The following is a 25605-nucleotide window of genomic DNA, read 5'->3' on the forward strand; positions in this document are numbered from 1 at the left end:
AGTTTAGTGTGGTGCCCCGGCTGTAGAGGTTGGGGAGCAGCGGGCATCGCAGGGGGGCTGTAGAAGAAGCCCCTGAAGATTAAAGACTCTGCTGACTGGAGTCAGCGGGATGAGCGGCGGCCTTGACAGTCCAGTGGAAGTCAGGACCGCCGCTCCTACACCACCCCCCGCCGGAGCTGCGTCCTGGCATAGAGCTGCGTGTCTCGGCAGGGAGCGGCGTGTCCCTGCTAGCGCGACACGCCGGCTTCTAGGGCTGCACAGCGGGGGGAGGGGTGGATGCGGGCGGTATCCCTGAGTAAGGGAACCACTGCAAGGCAGCCAATTAGCGCCGGGTAGGGGACACCTGGCGCCGGCCAGCAGTGGCGCTCGGCCCCCATACACCGGCGTCCACTAGACCACCAGGGACACATAACCGCCGGGCTGTGGAGGAGGAAGGGCCCGGCGGATCACAGCCTGGTCGGGGGAGATGGCACGCATGCACAGCAGCCGGCCCTTCCCCCCACTCTGCGCGCCTTTGCTCCGCTCTCAGGCCTTGCTGTAGTGGAATCCTCCTGCAGGCACCACCCCCCAGCAAGCGCTTGGTGGCCATTTTCCCCCGGCAGCGTTGAGTAGCTGGTGTCCTGTGTCCCCCTACATACTCGGATTCCCGGGTCCGGTATGTAGCTGCAGCCTTCAGTAACCCTTTTGGGTGTGAAGTTGATTTGCAGCACTTTTACCCTTTCAGTCTTCATTTGCTTTAAGGTTGATGTAAAGTGCCAGGTAGCGCAGAGTTTTTCTCCTGCATTGTCTGTGACTGTTTGCTAACATCTGAATGTGTCTGCTTTACTTTCTACTAAAAGATATTGCTGTACACTGTTTTTCTGTTAACCTCTGACTTGCTGTTTAAGTCTGGTTGGGTCACAAGCAGTTTTGGTGTACACTTGTACCCTTATTTACACACCTATATATATCTGTATATATCCTTTCACCATGTCCAGCGGTGAGGATAATACCCGGGTGTCTATCCCCGCCTTGCAGTCCTGTGTGCGTTGTGCTGCGGGCATTGGGGAGACTGATGTGCTGCGTGAGGGTTTATGCGGCAGGTGTTATGTACCTCCGGGTCCCTCTTCAGTCCTCAGGACAGTGCAAGAACCTCCGTGGGCGTGCTTTGCTCAGGCACTGCACGCTTATGGTTCTCATGACTGTGCCCCCCATAATCCCCCAAGTGGGGTTCTAGCTCCTGTGCCACAGATCCAGTTGGCACCGCAGGTGGTTAATGTACCACAGGGGTCTCAGGTCAACCTGTCTGCAGGCTCTGAACCTGACTAGCTATCTAGGACCCCTAGGGTGCTGGCATAAAGGCCTTCTATGTCTCCTCGCAATCCCTATGTGGACGAGGATGAGAGGTCGTCCGAAGACGATGGGGTACTTCCAGAGTCTGACTCTGAACTATCCCCAAGGGATGAGCAGCACAAGGCCAGTGTTTACATTCCGGGCTTGGTCCGAGCAGTAAAAGAGGTGTTGGTCAGTGAGGAGGAAGATTCCCCTCTGGCTGTTAAATCTAAACACTCCTTGTTTAAGAGGATTAAAAGTTCTACAGCCATTTTCCCTCTGTCAGATCAGCTAGTAGATCATCTGGAGGAGGCGTGGAAGGCTCCGGCAAGGCGATTCCAGACGCAAAAGCGTCTGGTTAATACATACCCCTTTCCTGAGGAGTACTTCAAGAAATGGGTTTCACCTCCTGTAGTGGACTCCCATGTAACACGCTTAGTCAGAAGTGCGACCTTACCTATGCCTTCCATTGCATCCTTAAAGGACAACTGACCGGAAGGTGGAAAACTGCCTAAAGTCCATTCACTCCTTGTCAGGAGCAGTGGCCAGACCGTCTATGGCTATCTCTTGGGTAGCTAGGGCCGTGGAATCCTGGGCAGATTTGTTGGAGGAGTCCCTGTCTCTTGATGCTTCAGAGGACCGGTTGTCCCTGGTGGGCAAGATACGTGACTCGGCTACCTATATGAATGAGGCAGCTTTGGATGTCAGCCTGTTATCCTCCAGAGTGTCAGCCGCAGCTGTCACAGCGCGCAGGTCCTTATGGCTCCGGTCATGGAGGGTGGATGTGGACTCTAAAAAGGGGCTGGAGGTTTTACCCTACAATGGGAAGGTATTATTTGGTCCAGATTTAGACAAGATCGTGGACACTTTGGCAGCAGCCAAGTCGGCTCGTCTGCCATCAGCCTCAGTCCCCTCTGTTCCCGAACTCCATCCTTTTGGCCCTACAGAGTGCAGAATAGGTTTAAAAACCAGTCATTTCCCAAGCAGACGGCGGTTAGGAAGACTAGCAGGCCTAAAAAGCAAGCTTGGAGTACTAGGCGTCCAGCCTCTAAACCGGATGACAAGTCCACAATATGACGGGGTGGGCCTCCCTTTGGGGGACCCCACAGTGGGAGACCGACTTCTTCAGTTTGCCCAATACTGGCATCAAACCACAACGGATGCCTGGGTAAGAGAGGTGGTCCCTCGGGGTTATGCCCTCTCGTTTCGCAGCCGACCCCCTCATCAGTTCTTCAATTCGGATGTCTCCAACAAGGACAAAGCCTTATTAATACAGGAGGCGGTATGTTCACTGCGCAAAGGCAGGAGTGATTGTCCCAGTACCAGAGTCACAGCGGGGCAGGGGGTTTTATTCTTACTTGTTTTTGGTGAAAAAACCCAATGGGACGTACCGCCCTATCCTGAACCTCAAGTGCCTAAACAGGTTTCTTAGGGTTCCTCGTTTCCGGATGGAGACACTAAGTACTATCATACTGGCTATGGAACCGGGGGATTTCATGGTATCCTTGGACATCAGGGATGCCTATCTGCATATCCCATTTGCGGCTTCGCATCAACGGTTTCTCAGGTTCGCTGTGCAACAGCAGCACTTCCAGTTCCAGGGGTTACCCTTTGGCCTATCTACGGCTCCTCGGGTGTTTACAAAACTCATGGCAGTGATGGCGTCCCATCTGCGGCTGCAGGGGATCCGACTATTACCATATCTGGACGATCTGTTGCTCCTGGCAGGATCTCCAGAGGTACTTCTACATCACCTCCAGGTGACCATCTTGATGCTTCAGTCACATGGATGGGTCATAAATTGTGAGAAGTCATCTCTTATTCCGTCACAGAGGATGCTGCATCTAGGAGCTCTATTGGACTCACAGCAGCAAAGGATCTTTCTGACGTCAGACAAGATCTCAGTGTTGCAGACGCAGGTACGCAGATGTCTCCACATTCGCCAGGTCTCTGTGCATGCAGCAATGCAATTGCTGGGGTCGATGGTGTCAACATTCGACATGGTGGAGTATGCACAATTTCATTCGATGCCTCTACAGACATTGATCCTTGCCCGATGGGACAGGTTCCCTCAGAAATTGAAGGCACAGACAATGGTGCTCTCCTTTGAAGTCAGGTTGTCTCTGGCTTGGTGGCTGCAAACTCAGCATCTCACCCAGGGACGCCCCTTTTGGATACCGGACTGGACCCTACTGACAACGGATGCCAGTCTGCAGGGTTGGGGCGCAGTGTCCGGTCCCAACTCTTTTCAGGGTCGGTGGACGCTAGAGGAAGCCGTTCTTCCAATCAATATATTGGATCTAAGGGCGGTCTTCCTGGCTCTTCAAAGAGCAGGGTACATTCTAAAAGGAAGACCTGTGCAAGTACAGTCAGACAATGCCACAACCGTGGAGTACATCAACCACCAGGGAGGCACTCGAAGTCAGGCGGTCATGCGAGAGGTGTCACGCATCCTGACATGGGCGGAGAGCCATCTGCCGGCCATATCGGCAGTGTTCATACCCGGAGTCCTCAATTGGGAGGTGGACTTCCTCAGCCATCACGACGTGCATCCAGGGGAGTGGTCTCTTCACCAGGAGGTGTTTCAGCTCTTGGTGGACAGATGGGGTCTTCCGGACGTGGACCTAATGGCCTCCTGACACAATTACAAACTACCAATGTACGGATCGAGGACAAGAGACGCAGGTGCTCTGCTAGTCGATGCTCTGTCGGTCAGGTGGACCTTTCGGTTCCCGTACCTTTTTTCCTCCGGTGTGCCTTCCTCGCGTACTCAGAAAGTTCAAGCAGGAAGGAGGCAGGCTCCTGCTGGTGGCTCCAGCGTGGCCAAGGAGGCACTGGTACTCAGACCTTCAGAGTCTGTCGATAGACACTCTGTGGTTGTTGCCTCAACGTCAGGACCTGTTGTCACAGGGTCCCTGTCTTCATCCGGATCTGGGTCGCTTGGTTTTGACGGCATGGCTCTTGAGGCTTCCTTCTTAAGATCAAAGGGCTTCTCTGGTGCGGTGGTTAACACATTGATGAGTGCACGGAAGCCAGCCTCTGCCAGGATTACCACAGAGTGTGGCACTCCTACTTTCAGTGGTGCACCCCTAAAGGGTATGATCCTAGGAAGTTTAGGATTTCCAAGATACTGGCTTTCCTTCAGGCAGGCCTGGACTTAGGACTCCGATTGGCTTCACTGAAGGTACAGATCTCTGCCCTGTCTGTGTGGTTTCAGAGACGGATTGCGACTCTGCCGGATGTGCGCAACTTTTTACAAGGTGTGCTGCGGATTTAGCCTCCATTTGGGCCTCTGGTGGAGCCTTGGGACTTAGCAGTTGTCCTTCGGGCCTTGCAGGGTCCACCTTTTGAACCACTGGAATCAGTGGATTTTAAATGGCTCACATTTAAGACCATCTTCCTTCTGGCCATTGCTTCGGCTAGGAGGGTGTCGGATTTGGGAGCCCTTTCGTGTCACTCTCTATATCTGGTGTTCCACCAGGACAGGGCAGTGCTTCGTACTCGCCCTGGTTTTCTTCCTAAGGTGGAGTCAGGATTCCACATTAATGAGGAAATTGTGGTTTCCGGCCTTTCTTGGGCCGGGTCTTTCAGTAGGGGAGGCCTCTTTGGATGTGGTGCGAGCTCTCCATATTTATGTGGACCGTTCTGGGTCCTACAGGAAGTCAGACTCCCTCTTTGTCCTTTTGGGTTTCATAAAAGGGGGTGGCCTGCCACTAAGCAGACTTTGGCTCGTTGGCTTTGCCTGACTATTTCGGAGGCCTACTCTAGGGAGGGCCTTCCGCCTTCTGTATCTGCTCATTCTACGAGGGTCTGTGGGTCCTTTGTGGGCACCTCGGCGTGGTGCCTCAGCTGTACAGCTTTGTAAGGCGGCCACCTGGTCTTCAGTACAGACCTTTGTAAGGTATTATTCATTTGATACCTTTGCCTATCAGGATGCTTCATTTGGGCGCAGGTCCTCCTTTCTGTACAGGAGTGTACCCATCCTTAGGGGGAACTGCTTTGGGACATCCCCAAGGTCACCTTTGGACTCTAAGGAACCCGTAGTAGAAAAGAGGAGATATGGTAAGAACTTACCTTAGTCATCTCCCTTTCTACGAGGTTCTTAGGGTCCACAGGGCACCTGCCCTTTACTCTCTGTACGGGAGCTACGTTGTTGTCTGGTCTACAGTCTCTGTCTCCTTCCTAGCGAGAATGTGACTCTTGTATGTTCCGGACTTCCTTCTCTCTCTTACAGTACTCTCCTCCGGCCCCTGGCTTGCTACTAAACTGAGTTTTGCCCTCGCTGGAAGCCGGGGTATGGAGGGGGACCAACGCATCCTGGGAGGAAAAGAATTTGATTGCATGGTGCCCGATGCCTACGTCATCACCTATACCCCCAAGGTCACCTGCGGACCCTAAGAACCTAGTAGAAAGGGAGATAACTAAGGTAAGTTCTTACCATATCTCCTCTTATCCAGCACCAGACACTGCACGCACCAGGGCCCAGCACCGCATGGTGCATGCACCAGAGCAAACCACCAGAGAGTGCCGACACCAGGTACCAGCCCCAAACAATGCAGGTGCCAGGACAAAGCACAGAGCCTGCAGGCACCATTGAAAACCACCAGAGAGTGCAGGGACCAGGTCCCAGGGGATGTAATCGGGAAACTGGCTGTCTTCATCCCGACAGCCGGCTTCCCGACTGCTTTATCCCAGCGAGGGTTAAATGACAGGCATCTATATCTAGACTCCTGTCATTTTCCCGATGCCGGGAGACAGGCGCCCCGCATCCCGATCGAAGCCGCGGAGGTGGAGGGTTAGGTTTAGGGCACCCGGGGGACTTCCTTTTAGGCAGCGGGGAAGGGGGGGGGGGGTTAGGGTTAGGCACTTACAGGGGGGATTAGGTTTAGGCACTTGGGGAGGAGGTTAGGGTTAGGCACCCCTAAGGAGGGTTAGGGGGTTAGGTTAGTTTTTACTTACCTGTGGACGATCGGGATTTCCAGCGCTGTCGGGCTTCCGCTGCCGGGATCTCTGCTTCTGTCGGCCTGCCGTGCCCGGGATTCGGACAGCCGGCCAGAGGGACGGCGGTATTTCATACCGATTCCGGTCCCAGCCCCAAACAATGCAGGTGCCAGGAGAAAGCACCAGAGCGTGCAGGCACCATTGAAAACCACCACAGAGTGCAGGCACCAGGGCCCAGCCCCAGACAGGCGCTAGAGCCCAGTAACAGAGGGTGCATGTGCCAGGGCCCATCCCCAAAGAGAGAGCAGAATCCCCAGAGGGTGCAGGAGCCACAGCTCAGCCCCAGAAAGTGCAGACATCAGGGTCCAGTACCAGAGAGACCAGGCTCCCAGTTCCAGAAAGTGTATGTACCAGAGCCCTGCCCCACAGAGTAAACTGCAGGCGCCAGGGCCCAGCACCAGAGAGAGAGCAGAATCCCCAGAGGATGCAGGATTCACAGCTCAGCACCAGACACTGCCGGCACCATGGCCCAGCACCAGACACTGCCGGCACCATGGCCCAGCACCAGACACTGCCGGAACCATGGCCCAGCACCAGACACTGCCGGCACCATGGCCCAGCACCAGACACTGCAGGCACCATGGCCCAGCACCAGACACTGCCGGCACCATGGCCCAGCACCAGACACTGCCGGCACCATGGCCCAGCACCAGACACTGCCGGCACCATGGCCCAGCACCAGACACTGCCGGCACCATGGCCCAGCACCAGACACTGCAGGCACCATGGCCCAGCACCAGACACTGCCGGCACCATGGCCCAGCACCAGACACTGCAGGCACCATGGCCCAGCACCAGACACTGCAGGCACCATGGCCCAGCACCAGACACTGCAGGCACCATGGCCCAGCACCAGACACTGCAGGCACAAGGGCCCAGCACCAGACACTGCAGGCACCAGGGCCCAGCACCAGAGAGAGAGCAGAATCCCCAGAGGGTGCAGGAGCCACAGCTCAGCCCCAGACACTGCAGGCACCAGGGCCCAGCACCAGACACTGCAGGCACCAGGGCCCAGCACCAGACACTGGAGGCTCCAGAGCCCAGCACCAGACACTGGAGGTTCCAGAGCCCAGCACCAGACACTGGAGGCACCAGGGCCCAGCACCAGACACTGGAGGCACCAGGGCCCAGCACCAGACACTGGAGGCTCCAGAGCCCAGCACCAGACACTGGAGGCTCCAGAGCCCAGCACCAGACACTGGGGGCTCCAGGGCCCAGCACCAGACACTGGAGGCTCCAGGGCCCAGCACCAGACACTGGAGGCTCCAGGGCCCAGCACCAGACACTGGAGGCTCCAGGGCCCAGCACCAGACACTGGAGGCTCCAGGGCCCAGCACCAGACACTGGAGGCGCCAGGGCCCAGCACCAGACACTGGAGGCGCCAGGGCCCAGCACCAGACACTGGAGGCGCCAGGGCCCAGCACCAGACACTGGAGGCGCCAGGGCCCAGCATCAGACACTGGAGGCGCCAGGGCCCAGCACCAGAAACTGCAGGCTCCAGGGCCCAGCACAAGACAGGCGCTAGAGCCCAGTAACAGAGGGTGCATGTGCCAGGCCCATCCACAGAGAGAGAGCAGAATCCCCAGAGGGTGCAGGAGCCACAGCTCAGCCCCAGACACTGCAGGCACCAGGGTCCAGTCCCCGAGAGACCAGGCTCCCTGTTCCAGAAAGTGCATGTACTGTACTAGAACCCTGCCCCACAGAGTACAGGCGCCAGGGCCCAGCAGCAGACACTGCAGGCTCCAGGGCCCAGCCCCGTAGAGTGCAGGCTCCAGGGCCCAGCCCCGTAGAGTGCAGGCTCTAGGACCCAGGACATACTGCTACAGGGTAATGCTGTTTTGGCTTTTTGTCACTCAGCATATTATAGATCAAGGTTCACTTTCCAGATTGTGTTTTCCTCCTACATCATAGGTCGTTGTTCCTGCTCTATTATACCTCTCACCTGCGTTCTTTTGTCCCACAGAACAGAATGGGGGAGAAGAGAATCCTATGTATAGGACTGGTCTGTCTGGATATCATCAGTGTAGTGGATAAATACCCAGAAGAGGATTCTGACACCAGGTAAGTGACACTGTCACTGTGTATAGGCCTTTTACACTGATACACAATACTGCTTACCTGTATGCTCACCTGACACAGGGACAGGTAAGTGACACTGTCACTGTGTATAGGCCTTTTACACTGATACACAATACTGCTTACCTGTATACTCACCTGACACAGGTACAGAGACAGGTAAGTGACACTGTCACTGTGTATAGGCCTTTTACACTAATACACAATACTGCTTACCTGTATGTTCACCTGACACAGGTACAGAGACAGGTAAGTGACACTGTCACTGTGTATTGGCCTTTTACACTAATACACAATACTGCTTACCTGTATGCTCACCTGACACAGGGACAGGTAAGTGACACTGTCACTGTGTATAGGCCTTTTACACTGATACACAATACTGCTTACCTGTATGCTCACCTGACACAGGTACAGGGACAGGTAAGTGACACTGTCACTGCGTATAGGCCTTTTACACTAATACACAATACTGCTTACCTGTATGCTCACCTGACACAGGGACAGGTAAGTGACACTGTCACTGTGTATAGGCCTTTTACACTGATACACAATACTGCTTACCTGTATGCTCACCTGACACAGGGACAGGTAAGTGACACTGTCACTGTGTATAGGCCTTTTACACTGATACACAATACTGCTTACCTGTATGCTCACCTGACACAGGTACAGGGACAGGTAAGTGACACTGTCACTGCGTATAGGCCTTTTACACTAATACACAATACTGCTTACCTGTATGCTCACCTGACACAGGGACAGCTAAGTGACACTGTCACTGTGTATAGGCCTTTTACACTGATACACAATACTGCTTACCTATATACTCACCTGACACAGGTACAGAGACAGGTAAGTGACACTGTCACTGTGTATAGGCCTTTTACACTGATACACAATACTGCTTACCTGTATGCTCACCTGACACAGGGACAGGGACAGGTAAGTGACACTGTCACTGTGTATAGGCCTTTTACACTAATACACAATACTGCTTACCTGTATGCTCACCTGACACAGGTACAGAGACAGGTAAGTGACACTGTCACTGTGTATAGGCCTTTTACACTGATACACAATACTGCTTACCTGTATGCTCACCTGACACAGGACTGCTTACCTGTATGCTCACCTGACACAGGTACAGGTAAGTGACACTGTCACTGTGTATAGGCCTTTTACACTGATACACAATACTGCTTACCTGTATACTCACCTGACACAGGTACAGGGACAGGTAAGTGACACTGTCACTGTGTATAGGCCTTTTACACTGATACACAATACTGCTTACCTGTATGCTCACCTGACACAGGGACAGGGACAGGTAAGTGACACTGTCACTGTGTATAGGCCTTTTACACTGATACACAATACTGCTTACCTGTATGCTCACCTGACACAGGACTGCTTACCTGTATGCTCACCTGACACAGATACAGGTAAGTGACACTGTCACTGCGTATAGGCCTTTTACACTGATACACAATACTGCTTACCTGTATGCTCACCTGACACAGGACTGCTTACCTGTATGCTCACCTGACACAGGGACAGGTAAGTGACACTGTCACTGAGTATAGGCCTTTTACACTGATACACAATACTGCTTACCTATATACTCACCTGACACAGGTACAGGGACAGGTAAGTGACACTGTCACTGTGTATAGGCCTTTTACACTGATACACAATACTGCTTACCTGTATGCTCACCTGACACAGGTACAGGGACAGGTAAGTGACACTGTCCCTGTGTATAGGCCTTTTACACTAATACACAATACTGCTTACCTGTATGCTCACCTGACACAGGGTCAGGTAAGTGACACTGTCACTGTGTATAGGCCTTTTACACTGATACACAATACTGCTTACCTGTATACTCACCTGACACAGGTACAGGGACAGGTAAGTGACACTATCACTGCGTATAGGCCTTTTACACTAATACACAATACTGCTTACCTGTATGCTCACCTGACACAGGTACAGAGACAGGTAAGTGACACTATCACTGCGTATAGGCCTTTTACACTGATACACAATACTGCTTACCTGTATACTCACCTGACACAGGTACAGAGACAGGTAAGTGACACTGTCACTGTGTATAGGCCTTTTACACTGATACACAATACTGCTTACCTGTATGCTCACCTGACACAGGTACAGGTAAGTGACACTGTCACTGTGTATAGGCCTTTTACACTGATACACAATACTGCTTACCTATATACTCACCTGACACAGGTACAGAGACAGGTAAGTGACACTGTCACTCTGTATAGGCCTTTTACACTGATACACAATACTGCTTACCTATATACTCACCTGACACAGGTACAGAGACAGGTAAGTGACACTGTCACTGTGTATAGGCCTTTTACACTGATACACAATACTGCTTACCTGTATGCTCACCTGACACAGGTACAGGGACAGGTAAGTGACACTGTCACTGTGTATAGGCCTTTTACACTGATACACAATACTGCTTACCTGTATACTCACCTGACACAGGTACAGAGACAGGTAAGTGACTGTGATACATCTGCCCATACATTACAAGTGCAGTACAGTGACATGTGAGAAACATCTTTCCATACAATACAAGTACAGTACAGTGACAAGTAAAATACATTACAGGTACAGCACAGTGACAAGTAAGAGACTTTACAGGTACAGTCACAGGTGAGAGACATCTGCCCATACAATACAGGTAAAGTACAGTGACAGGTGAGAGACATCTACCCATACATTACAGGTACAGTACAGTGACAGGTGAGAGACATCTGCCCATACATTATAGGAACAGTAGAGCGCAGTAGGGATGCTGGGTACCCACCTGATGATAAGGTAGGTGGGAAAACATTTTAACCAAACATGTACTTTATTTAAAAAACAAATTAAATGTTGGATTTCTTAGAAATATTTTAATCATCAGTATTCTGTCTATTATATACACATTAGTCACGCAGTCACCTGACTACAGTCATTACACACACATTATCACTTACATACTGTCATTACACATTATCACTTACATACCGTCATTACACACACATTATCACTTACATACCGTCATTACACACACATTATCACTTACATACAGTCATTACACACACATCACTTACATACTGTCATTACACACACATTATCATTTACATACTGTCATTACACACACATTATCACTTACATACTGTCATTACACACACATTATCACTTACATACTGTCATTACACATTATCACTTACATACCGTCATTACACACACATTATCACTTACATACTGTCATTACACACACATTATCACTTACATACTATCATTACACACACATCACTTACATACCGTCATTACACATTATCACTTACATACCGTCATTACACACACATTATCACTTACATACTGTCATTACACATTATCACTTACATACCGTCATTACACACACATTATCACTTACATACCGTCATTACACACACATTATCACTTACATACTGTCATTACACACACATTATCACTTACATACTGTCATTACACACACATTATCACTTACATACAGTCATTACACACACATTATCACTTACATACTGTCATTACACACACATTATCACTTACATACTGTCATTACACACACATTATCACTTACATACCGTCATTACACATTATCACTTACATACCGTCATTACACACACATTATCACTTACATACTGTCATTACACACACATTATCACTTACATACTATCATTACACACACATCACTTACATACCGTCATTACACACACATTATCACTTACATACTGTCATTACACATTATCACTTACATACCGTCATTACACACACATTATCACTTACATACCGTCATTACACACACATTATCACTTACATACTGTCATTACACACACATTATCACTTACATACTGTCATTACACACACATTATCACTTACATACAGTCATTACACACACATTATCACTTACATACTGTCATTACACACACATTATCACTTACATACCGTCATTACACATTATCACTTACATACCGTCATTACACACACATTATCACTTACATACTGTCATTACACACACATTATCACTTACATACTGTCATTACACACACATTATCACTTACATACTGTCATTACACACACATTATCACTTACATACCGTCATTACACACACATTATCACTTACATACCGTCATTACACACACATTATCACCTACATACTGTCATTACTCACACATTATCACTTACATACCGTCATTACACACACATTATCACTTACATACAGTCATTACACACACATTATCACTTACATACTGTCATTACACATTATCACTTACATACAGTCATTACACACACATTATCACTTACATACCGTCATTACACACACATTATCACCTACATACTGTCATTACACACACATTATCACTTACATACCGTCATTACACACACATTATCACTTACATACTGTCATTACACACACATTATCACTTACATACCGTCATTACACACACATTATCACCTACATACTGTCATTACACACACATTATCACTTACATACCGTCATTACACACACATTATCACTTACATACTGTCATTACACACACATCACTTACATACAGTCATTACACATTATCACTTACATACTGTCATTACACACACATTATCACTTACATACTGTCATTACACACACATTACTTACATACAGTCATTACACACATATTATCACTTACATACTGTCATTACACACACATTGTCACTTACATACAGTCATTACACACACATTATCACTTACATACTGTCATTACACACATATTATCACTTACATACTGTCATTACACACACATTATCACTTACATACTGTCATTACACACACGTTATCACTTACATACTGTCATTACACACACATCACTTACATACCGTCATTACACACACATTATCACTTACATACAGTCATTACACATTATCACTTACATACAGTCATTACACACACATTATCACTTACATACAGTCATTACACACACATTATCACTTACATACTGTCATTACACATTATCACTTACATACCGTCATTACACACACATTATCACTTACATACTGTCATTACACACACATTATCACTTACATACAGTCATTACACACACATTATCACTTACATACTGTCATTACACACATATTATCACTTACATACAGTCATTACACACATTATCACTTACATACAGTCATTACACACATTATCACTTACATACTGTCATTACACACATTATCACTTACATACAGTCATTACACACATTATCACTTACATACTGTCATTACACACACATTATCACTTATATACTGTCATTACACACACATTATCACTTACATACCGTCATTACACACATTATCACTTATATACTGTCATTACACACACATTATCACTTACATACTGTCATTACACACACATTATCACTTACATACAGTCATTACACACACATTATCACTTACATACAGTCTTTACACACACATCATCACTTACATACCGTCATTACACACACATTATCACTTATATACTGTCATTACACACACATTATCACTTACATACTGTCATTACACACACATTATCACTTACATACAGTCATTACACACACATCACTTACATACAGTCATTACACACACATTATCACTTATATACTGTCATTACACACACATTATCACTTACATACTGTCATTACACACACATTATCACTTACATACAGTCTTTACACACACATCATCACTTACATACAGTCATTACACACACATTATCACTTACATACTGTCATTACACATTATCACTTACATACAGTCATTACACACACATTATCACTTACATACAGTCATTACACACACATCACTTACATACAGTCATTACACACACATTATCACTTACATACAGTCATTACACACACATTATCACTTACATACTGTCATTACACACACATTATCACTTACATACTGTCATTACACACACATTATCACTTACATACAGTCTTTACACACACATTATCACTTACATACAGTCATTACACACACATCACTTACATACAGTCATTACACACACATTGTCACTTACATACTGTCATTACACACACATCATCACTTACATACAGTCTTTACACACACATCATCACTTACATACAGTCATTACACACACATTATCACTTACATACAGTCATTACACACACATTATCACTTACATACAGTCATTACACACACATTATCACTTACATACAGTCTTTACACACACATCATCACTTACATACAGTCATTACACACACATTATCACTTACATACTGTCATTACACATTATCACTTACATACAGTCATTACACACACATTATCACTTACATACAGTCATTACACACACATCACTTACATACAGTCATTACACACACATTATCACTTACATACAGTCATTACACACACATTATCACTTACATACTGTCATTACACACACATTATCACTTACATACTGTCATTACACACACATTATCACTTACATACAGTCTTTACACACACATTATCACTTACATACAGTCATTACACACACATCACTTACATACAGTCATTACACACACATTGTCACTTACATACAGTCATTACACACACATTATCACCTACATACAGTCATTACACACACATTATCACTTACATAATGTCATCACACACACATTATCACTTACATACAGTCATTACACACACATTATCGCTTACATACAGTCATTACACACACATTATCACTTACATACCGTCATTACACACACATTATCACTTACATACTGTCATTACACACACATTATCACTTACATACTGTCATTACACACACATCACTTACATAATGTCATTACACACACATTATCACCTACATACAGTCATTACACACACATTATCACTTACATAATGTCATCACACACACATTATCACTTACATACTGTCATTACACACACATTATCACTTACATACAGTCATTACACACACATTATCACTTACATACTGTCACTACACACACATTATCACTTACATACTGTCATTACACACACATTATCACTTACATACTGTCATTACACACACATTATCACTTACATACCGTCATTACACACACATCACTTACATACAGTCATTACACACACATTATCACTTACATACTGTCATTACACACACATTATCACTTACATACCGTCATTACACACACATTATCACTTACATACAGTCATTACACACACATTATCACTTACATACTGTCATTACACACACATTATCACTTACATACAGTCATTACACACACATTATCACTTACATACTGTCATTACACACACATTATCACTTACATACCGTCATTACACACACATTATCACTTACATACAGTCATTACACACACATTATCACTTACATACTGTCATTACACACACATTATCACTTACATACTGTCATTACACACACATTATCATTTACATACCGTCATTACACACACATTATCACTTACATACTGTCATTACACACACATTATCACTTACATACTGTCATTACACACACATTATCACTTACATACCGTCATTACACACACATTATCACTTACATACAGTCATTACACACACATTATCACTTACATACCGTCATTACACACATTATCACTTACATACAGTCATTACACACATTATCACTTACATACAGTCATTACACACACATTATCACTTACATACAGTCATTACACACACATTATCACTTACATACAGTCATTACACACACATTATCACTTACATACTGTCATTACACACAGTTACCTGCATACAGTCACATACATACCGTCATAACACACACATTGTCACTTACATACTGTCATTACACACACATTATCACTTACATACTGTCATTACACACACATTATCACTTACATACTGTCATTACACACACATTATCACTTACATACAGTCATTACACACACATCACTTACATACCGTCATTACACACACATTATCATTTACATACCGTCATTACACACACATTATCACTTACATACTGTCATTACACACACATTATCACTTACATACTGTCATTACACACACATTATCACTTACATACCGTCATTACACACACATTATCACTTACATACAGTCATTACACACACATTATCACTTACATACCGTCATTACACACACATTATCACTTACATACTGTCATTACACACACATTATCACTTACTTACTGTCATTACACACACATTACCTACATACCGTCATTACACACACATTATCACTTACATACAGTCATTACACACACATTATCACTTACATACTGTCATTACACACACATTATCACTTACATACAGTCATTACACACACATCACTTACATACAGTCATTACACATTATCACTTACATACTGTCATTACACACACATTATCACTTACATACTGTCATTACACACACATTATCACTTACATACTGTCATTACACACACATTATCACTTACATACTGTCATTACACACACATTATCACTTACATACTGTCATTACACACACATTATCACTTACATACTGTCATTACACACACATTATCACTTACATACTGTCATTACACACACATTATCACTTACATACTGTCATTACACACACATTATCACTTACATACAGTCATTACACACACATTATCACTTACATACAGTCATTACACACACATTATCACTTACATACAGTCATTACACACACATTATCACTTACATACAGTCATTACACACACATCACTTACATACCGTCATTACACATTGTCACTTACATACAGTCATTACACACACATTATCACTTACATACTGTCATTACACACACATTATCACTTACATACCGTCATTACACACACATTATCACTTACATACTGTCATTACACACACATTATCACTTACATACCATCATTACACACACATCACTTACATACAGTCATTACACACACATTATCACTTACATACAGTCATTACACACACATTATCACTTACATACTGTCATTACACACACATTATCACTTACATACTGTCATTACACACACATTATCACTTACATACCGTCATTACACACACATTATCACTTACATACAGTCATTACACACACATTATCACTTACATACAGTCATTACACACACATCATCACTTACATACTGTCATTACACACACATTATCACTTACATACTGTCATTACACACACATTATCAGTTACATACCGTCATTACACACACATCACTTACATACTGTCATTACACACACATTATCACTTACATACTGTCATTACACACACATTATCACTTACATACCGTCATTACACACACATTATCACTTACATACTGTCATTACACACACATTATCACTTACATACAGTCATTACACACACATCACTTACATACAGTCATTACACACACATTATCACTTACATACAGTCATTACACACACATTATCACTTACACACTGTCATTACACACACATTATCACCTACACACTGTCATTACACACACATTATCACCTACATACAGTCATTACACACACACATTATCACCTACATACAGTCATTACACACACATTATTACTTACATACAGTCATTACACACACATTATCACTTACATACAGTCATTACACACACATTATCACTTACATACTGTCATTACACACACATTATCTCTTACATACAGTCATTACACACACATTATCACTTACATACAGTCATTACACACACATTATCACTTACATACAGTCATTACACACACATCACTTACATACAGTCATTATACACACATTATCACTTACATACAGTCATTACACACACATTATCACTTACACACTGTCATTACACACACATTATCACCTACATACAGTCATTACACACACATTATTACTTACATACAGTCATTATACACACATTATCACTTACATACCGTCATTACACACACATTATCACTTACATACAGTCATTACACATTGTCACTTACATACAGTCATTACACACACATTATCACTTAAGGTAAGTGACAGGTGAGAGACATCTGCCCATACATTACAGGTACACTACAGTGACAGGTGAGAGACATCTGCCCATACATTACAGGTACAGTACAGTGACAGGTGAGAGACATCTGCCCATACATTACAGGTACAGTACAGTGACAGGTGAGAGACATCTGCCCATACATTATAGGAACAGTAGAGCGCAGTAGGGATGCTGGGTACCCACCTGATGATAAGGTAGGTGGGAAAACATTTTAACCAAACATGTACTTTATTTAAAAAACAAATTAAATGTTGGATTTCTTAGAAATATTTTAATCATCAGTATTCTGTCTATTATATACACATTAGTCACGCAGTCACCTGACTACAGTCATTACACACACATTATCACTTACATACTGTCATTACACATTATCACTTACATACCGTCATTACACACACATTATCACTTACATACCGTCATTACACATTATCACTTACATACTGTCATTACACACACATTATCACTTACATACTGTCATTACACATTATCACTTACATACTGTCATTACACACACATTATCACTTACATACTGTCATTACACACACATCACTTACATACCGTCATTACACACACATTATCACTTACATACCGTCATTACACATTATCACTTACATACCGTCATTACACACACATTATCACTTACATACCGTCATTACACATTATCACTTACATACCGTCATTACACATTATCACTTACATACCGTCATTACACATTATCACTTACATACTGTCATTACACACAGTCACCTACATACAGTCATTACACACACATTATCACTTACATACTGTCATTACACACACATTATCACTTACATACAGTCATTACACACACATTATCACTTACATACTGTCATTACACACATATTATCACTTACATACAATCATTACACACACATTATCACTTACATACTGTCATTACACATTATCACTTACATACCGTCATTACACACACATTATCACTTACATACTGTCATTACACACACATTATCACTTACATACTGTCATTACACACACATTATCACTTACATACCGTCATTACACATTATCACTTACATACCGTCATTACACACACATTATCACTTACATACCGTCATTACACATTATCACTTACATACCGTCATTACACATTATCACTTACATACCGTCATTACACATTATCACTTACATACTGTCATTACACACAGTCACCTACATACAGTCATTACACACACATTATCACTTACATACTGTCATTACACACACATTATCACTTACATACAGTCATTACACACACATTATCACTTACATACTGTCATTACACACATATTATCACTTACATACAATCATTACACACACATTATCACTTACATACTGTCATTACACATTATCACTTACATACCGTCATTACACACACATTATCACTTACATACTGTCATTACACACACATTATCACTTACATACTGTCATTACACACACATCACTTACATACCGTCATTACACACACATTATCACTTACATACCGTCATTACACACACATTATCACTTACATACCGTCATTACACACACATTATCACTTACATACCGTCATTACACACACATTATCACTTACATACCGTCATTACACACACATTATCACTTACATACAGTCATTACACACATATTATCACTTACATACAGTCATTACACACACATTATCACTTACATACTGTCATTACACATTATCACTTACATACCGTCATTACACACACATTATCACTTACATACTGTCATTACACACACATTATCACTTACATACTGTCATTACACGCACATCACTTACATACCGTCATTACACACACATTATCACTTACATACCGTCATTACACACACATTATCACTTACATACCGTCATTACACACACATTATCACTTACATACAGTCATTACACACACATTATCACTTACATACCGTCATTACACACACATTATCACTCACATACCGTCATTACACACACATCACTTACATACAGTCATTACACATTATCACTTACATACTGTCATTACACACACATTATCACTTACATACTGTCATTACACACACATTATCACTTACATACTGTCATTACACACACATTATCACTTACATACAGTCATTACACACACATTATCACTTACGTACAGTCATTACACACATATTATCACTTACATACAGTCATTACACACACATATCACCTACATACCATCATTACACACACATTATCACTTACATACTGTCATTACACACACATTATCACTTACATACTGTCATTACACACAGTTACCTGCATACAGTCACATACATACAGTCATAACACACACATTATCACTTACATACAGTCATTACACATTATCACTTACATACTGTCATTACACACATTATCACTTACATACAGTCATTACACACACATTATCACTTACATACAGTCATTACACACACATTATCACTTATGTACTGTCATTACACACACATTATCACTTACATACAGTCATTACACACACATTATCACTTACATACAGTCATTACACACACATTATCACTTACGTACTGTCATTACACACACATTATCACTTACGTACAGTCATTACACACACATCACTTACATACAGTCATTACACACACATTATCACTTACATACAGTCATTACACACACATTATCGCTTACATACTGTCATTACACACACATTATCACTTACGTACAGTCATTACACACACATCACTTACATACAGTCATTACACACACATTATCAACTACATACAGTCATTACACACACATTATCACTTACATACAGTCATTACACACACATTATCACCTACATACAGTCATTACACACACATTATCAACTACATACAGTCATTACACACACATTATCACTTACATACAGTCATTACACACACATTATCACCTACATACAGTCATTACACACACACATTATCACCTACATACAGTCATTACACACACATTATTACTTACATACAGTCATTACACACACATTATCACTTACATACTGTCACTACACACACATTATCACTTACATACAGTCATTACACACATTACTTACATACAGTCATTACACACACATCATCACTTACATACAGTCATTACACACACATTATCACTTACATACAGTCATTACACACACATTATCACTTACATACAGTCATTACACACACATTATCACTTACATACAGTCATTACACACACATTATCACTTACATACAGTCATTACACACACATCACTTACATACAGTCATTACACACACATTATCACTTACATACAGTCATTACACACACATTATCACTTACATACTGTCATTACACACACATTATCACTTACATACCGTCATTACACACACATTATCACTTACATACTGTCATTACACACACATTATCACTTACATACCGTCATTATACACACATCATCACTTACATACAGTCATTACACACACATTATCACTTACATACAGTCATTACACACACATTATCACTTACATACAGTCATTACACACACATCACTTACATACAGTCATTACACACACATTATCACTTACATACAGTCATTACACACACATCATCACTTACATACAGTCATTACACACACATTATCAACTACATACAGTCATTACACACACATCATCACTTACATACAGTCATTACACACACATTATCACCTACACACTGTCATTACACACACATTATCACCTACACTGTCATTACACACACATTATCACCTACATACAGTCATTACACACACACATTATCACCTACACACTGTCATTACACACACATTATCACCTACACTGTCATTACACACACATTATCACCTACATACAGTCACTACACACACATTATTACTTACATACAGTCATTACACACACATTATCACTTACATACTGTCACTACACACACATTATCACTTACATACAGTCATTACACACACATCATCACTTACATACTGTCATCATACACACTATCACTTACATACAATTATTACACACACATCACCTACATACTGTCATTACACACACAATCACCTACATACAGTCATTACACACACATTATCACTTACATACTGTCATTACACACACATTATCACTTACATACTGTCATTACACACACATTATCACTTACATACAGTCATTACACACACATTATCACTTACATACTGTCATTACACACACATTATCACTTATACTGTCATTACACACATATTATCACTTACATACAGTTATTACACACACATTATCACTTACATACCGTCATTACACACACATTATCACTTACATACAGTCATTACACACACATCACCTACATACTGTCATTACACACACATCACCTACATACAGTCATTACACACACATTATCACTTACATACTGTCATTACACACACATTATCACTTACATACTGTCATTACACACACATTATCACTTACATACTGTCATTAAACACACATTATCACTTACATACTGTCATTACACACACATTATCACTTACATACTGTCATTACACACACATTATCACTTACATACAGTCATTACACACACATTATCACTTACATACAGTCATTACACACACATTATCACTTACATACTGTCATTACACATTATCACTTACATACAGTCATTACACACACATTATCACTTACATACAGTCATTACACACACATCACTTACATACAGTCATTACACACACATTATCACTTACATACAGTCATTACACACACATTATCACTTACATACTGTCATTACACACACATTATCACTTACATACTGTCATTACACACACATTATCACTTACATACAGTCTTTACACACACATTATCACTTACATACAGTCATTACACACACATCACTTACATACAGTCATTACACACACATTATCATTTACATACTGTCATTACACACACATTATCACTTACATACTGTCATTACACACACATTATCACTTACATACAGTCATTACACACACATTATCACTTACATACAGTCATTACACACACATTATCACTTACATACAGTCTTTACACACACATCATCACTTACATACAGTCATTACACACACATTATCACTTACATACTGTCATTACACATTATCACTTACATACAGTCATTACACACACATTATCACTTACATACAGTCATTACACACACATCACTTACATACAGTCATTACACACACATTATCACTTACATACAGTCATTACACACACATTATCACTTACATACTGTCATTACACACACATTATCACTTACATACTGTCATTACACACACATTATCACTTACATACAGTCTTTACACACACATTATCACTTACATACAGTCATTACACACACATCACTTACATACAGTCATTACACACACATTGTCACTTACATACAGTCATTACACACACATTATCACCTACATACAGTCATTACACACACATTATCACTTACATAATGTCATCACACACACATTATCACTTACATACAGTCATTACACACACATTATCACCTACATACAGTCATTACACACACATTATCACTTACATACAGTCATTACACACACATTATCACTTACATACAGTCATTACACACACATTATCGCTTACATACAGTCATTACACACACATTATCACTTACATACCGTCATTACACACACATTATCACTTACATACTGTCATTACACACACATTATCACTTACATACTGTCATTACACACACATCACTTACATAATGTCATTACACACACATTATCACTTACATACAGTCATTACACACACATTATCACTTACATACAGTCATTACACACACATCACCTTCATACTGTCATTACACACACATCACTTACATACTGTCATTACACACACATCACTTACATACTGTCATTACACACACATTATCACTTACATACAGTCATTACACACACACATTATCACTTACATACCGTCATTACACACACATTATCACCTACATACAGTCATTACACACACATTATCACCTACATACAGTCATTACACACACATTATTACTTACATACAGTTATTACACACACATTATCACTTACATACAGTCATTACACACACATTATCACTTACATACAGTCATTACACACACATTATCACTTACATACCGTCATTACACACACATTATCACTTACATACTGTCATTACACACACATTATCACTTACATACAGTCATTACACACACATTATCACTTACATACAGTCATTACACACACATTATCATTTACATACAGTCATTACACACACATTATCACTTACATACAGTCATTACACATTATCACTTACATACAGTCATTACACACACATTATCACTTACATACTGTCATTACACACACATTATCACTTACATACTGTCATTACACACACATTATCACTTACATACTGTCATTACACACATATCACTTACATACAGTCATTACACACACATTATCACTTACATACCGTCATTACACACACATTATCACTTACATACTGTCATTACACACACATTATCACTTACATACAGTCATTACACACACATTATCACTTACATACAGTCATTACACACACATTATCACTTACATACAGTCATTACACACACATTATCACTTACATACTGTCATTACACACACATTATCACTTACATACAGTCATTACACACACATTATCACTTACATACAGTCATTACACACACATTATCACTTACATACTGTCATTACACACACATTATCACTTACATACTGTCATTACACACACATTATCACTTACATACAGTCATTACACACACATTATCACTTACATACAATCATTACACACACATCACTTACATACAGTCATTACACACACATCACTTACATACAGTCATTACACACACATTATCACTTACATACTGTCATTACACACACATTATCACTTACATACTGTCATCACACACACATTATCACTTACATACCGTCATTACACACACATTATCACTTACATACAGTCATTACACACACATTATCACTTACATACCGTCATTACAAACACATTATTACTTACATACTGTCATTACACACATTATCACTTACATACAGTCATTACACACACATTATCACTTACATACAGTCATTACACACACATCACTTACATACAGTCATTACACACACATTATCACTTACATACAGTCATTACACACACATTA

The 25605-nt window shown here is 42.0% G+C and overlaps 1 protein-coding gene across 3 annotated transcripts in view; it reads left to right on the forward strand.

Moving 5' to 3' along the window:
* The first annotated feature begins 8281 nt into the window (after positions 1-8281).
* Positions 8282-25605, forward strand: part of KHK (ketohexokinase) — a 366821-nt gene continuing 349497 nt past the window's right edge. For all 3 annotated transcript variants that reach the window (XM_088480520.1, XM_088480521.1, XM_088480522.1), the window contains exon 1: positions 8282-8373. In XM_088480520.1, coding sequence (XP_088336646.1) covers positions 8282-8373 — 92 coding nt within the window. The remainder of the gene's footprint in view (positions 8374-25605) is intronic.

This window comes from Taudactylus pleione, unplaced genomic scaffold (assembly GCF_031769625.1).
Source record: "Taudactylus pleione unplaced genomic scaffold, aTauple2 ptg000254l, whole genome shotgun sequence".
NCBI lineage: Eukaryota > Metazoa > Chordata > Amphibia > Anura > Myobatrachidae > Taudactylus > Taudactylus pleione.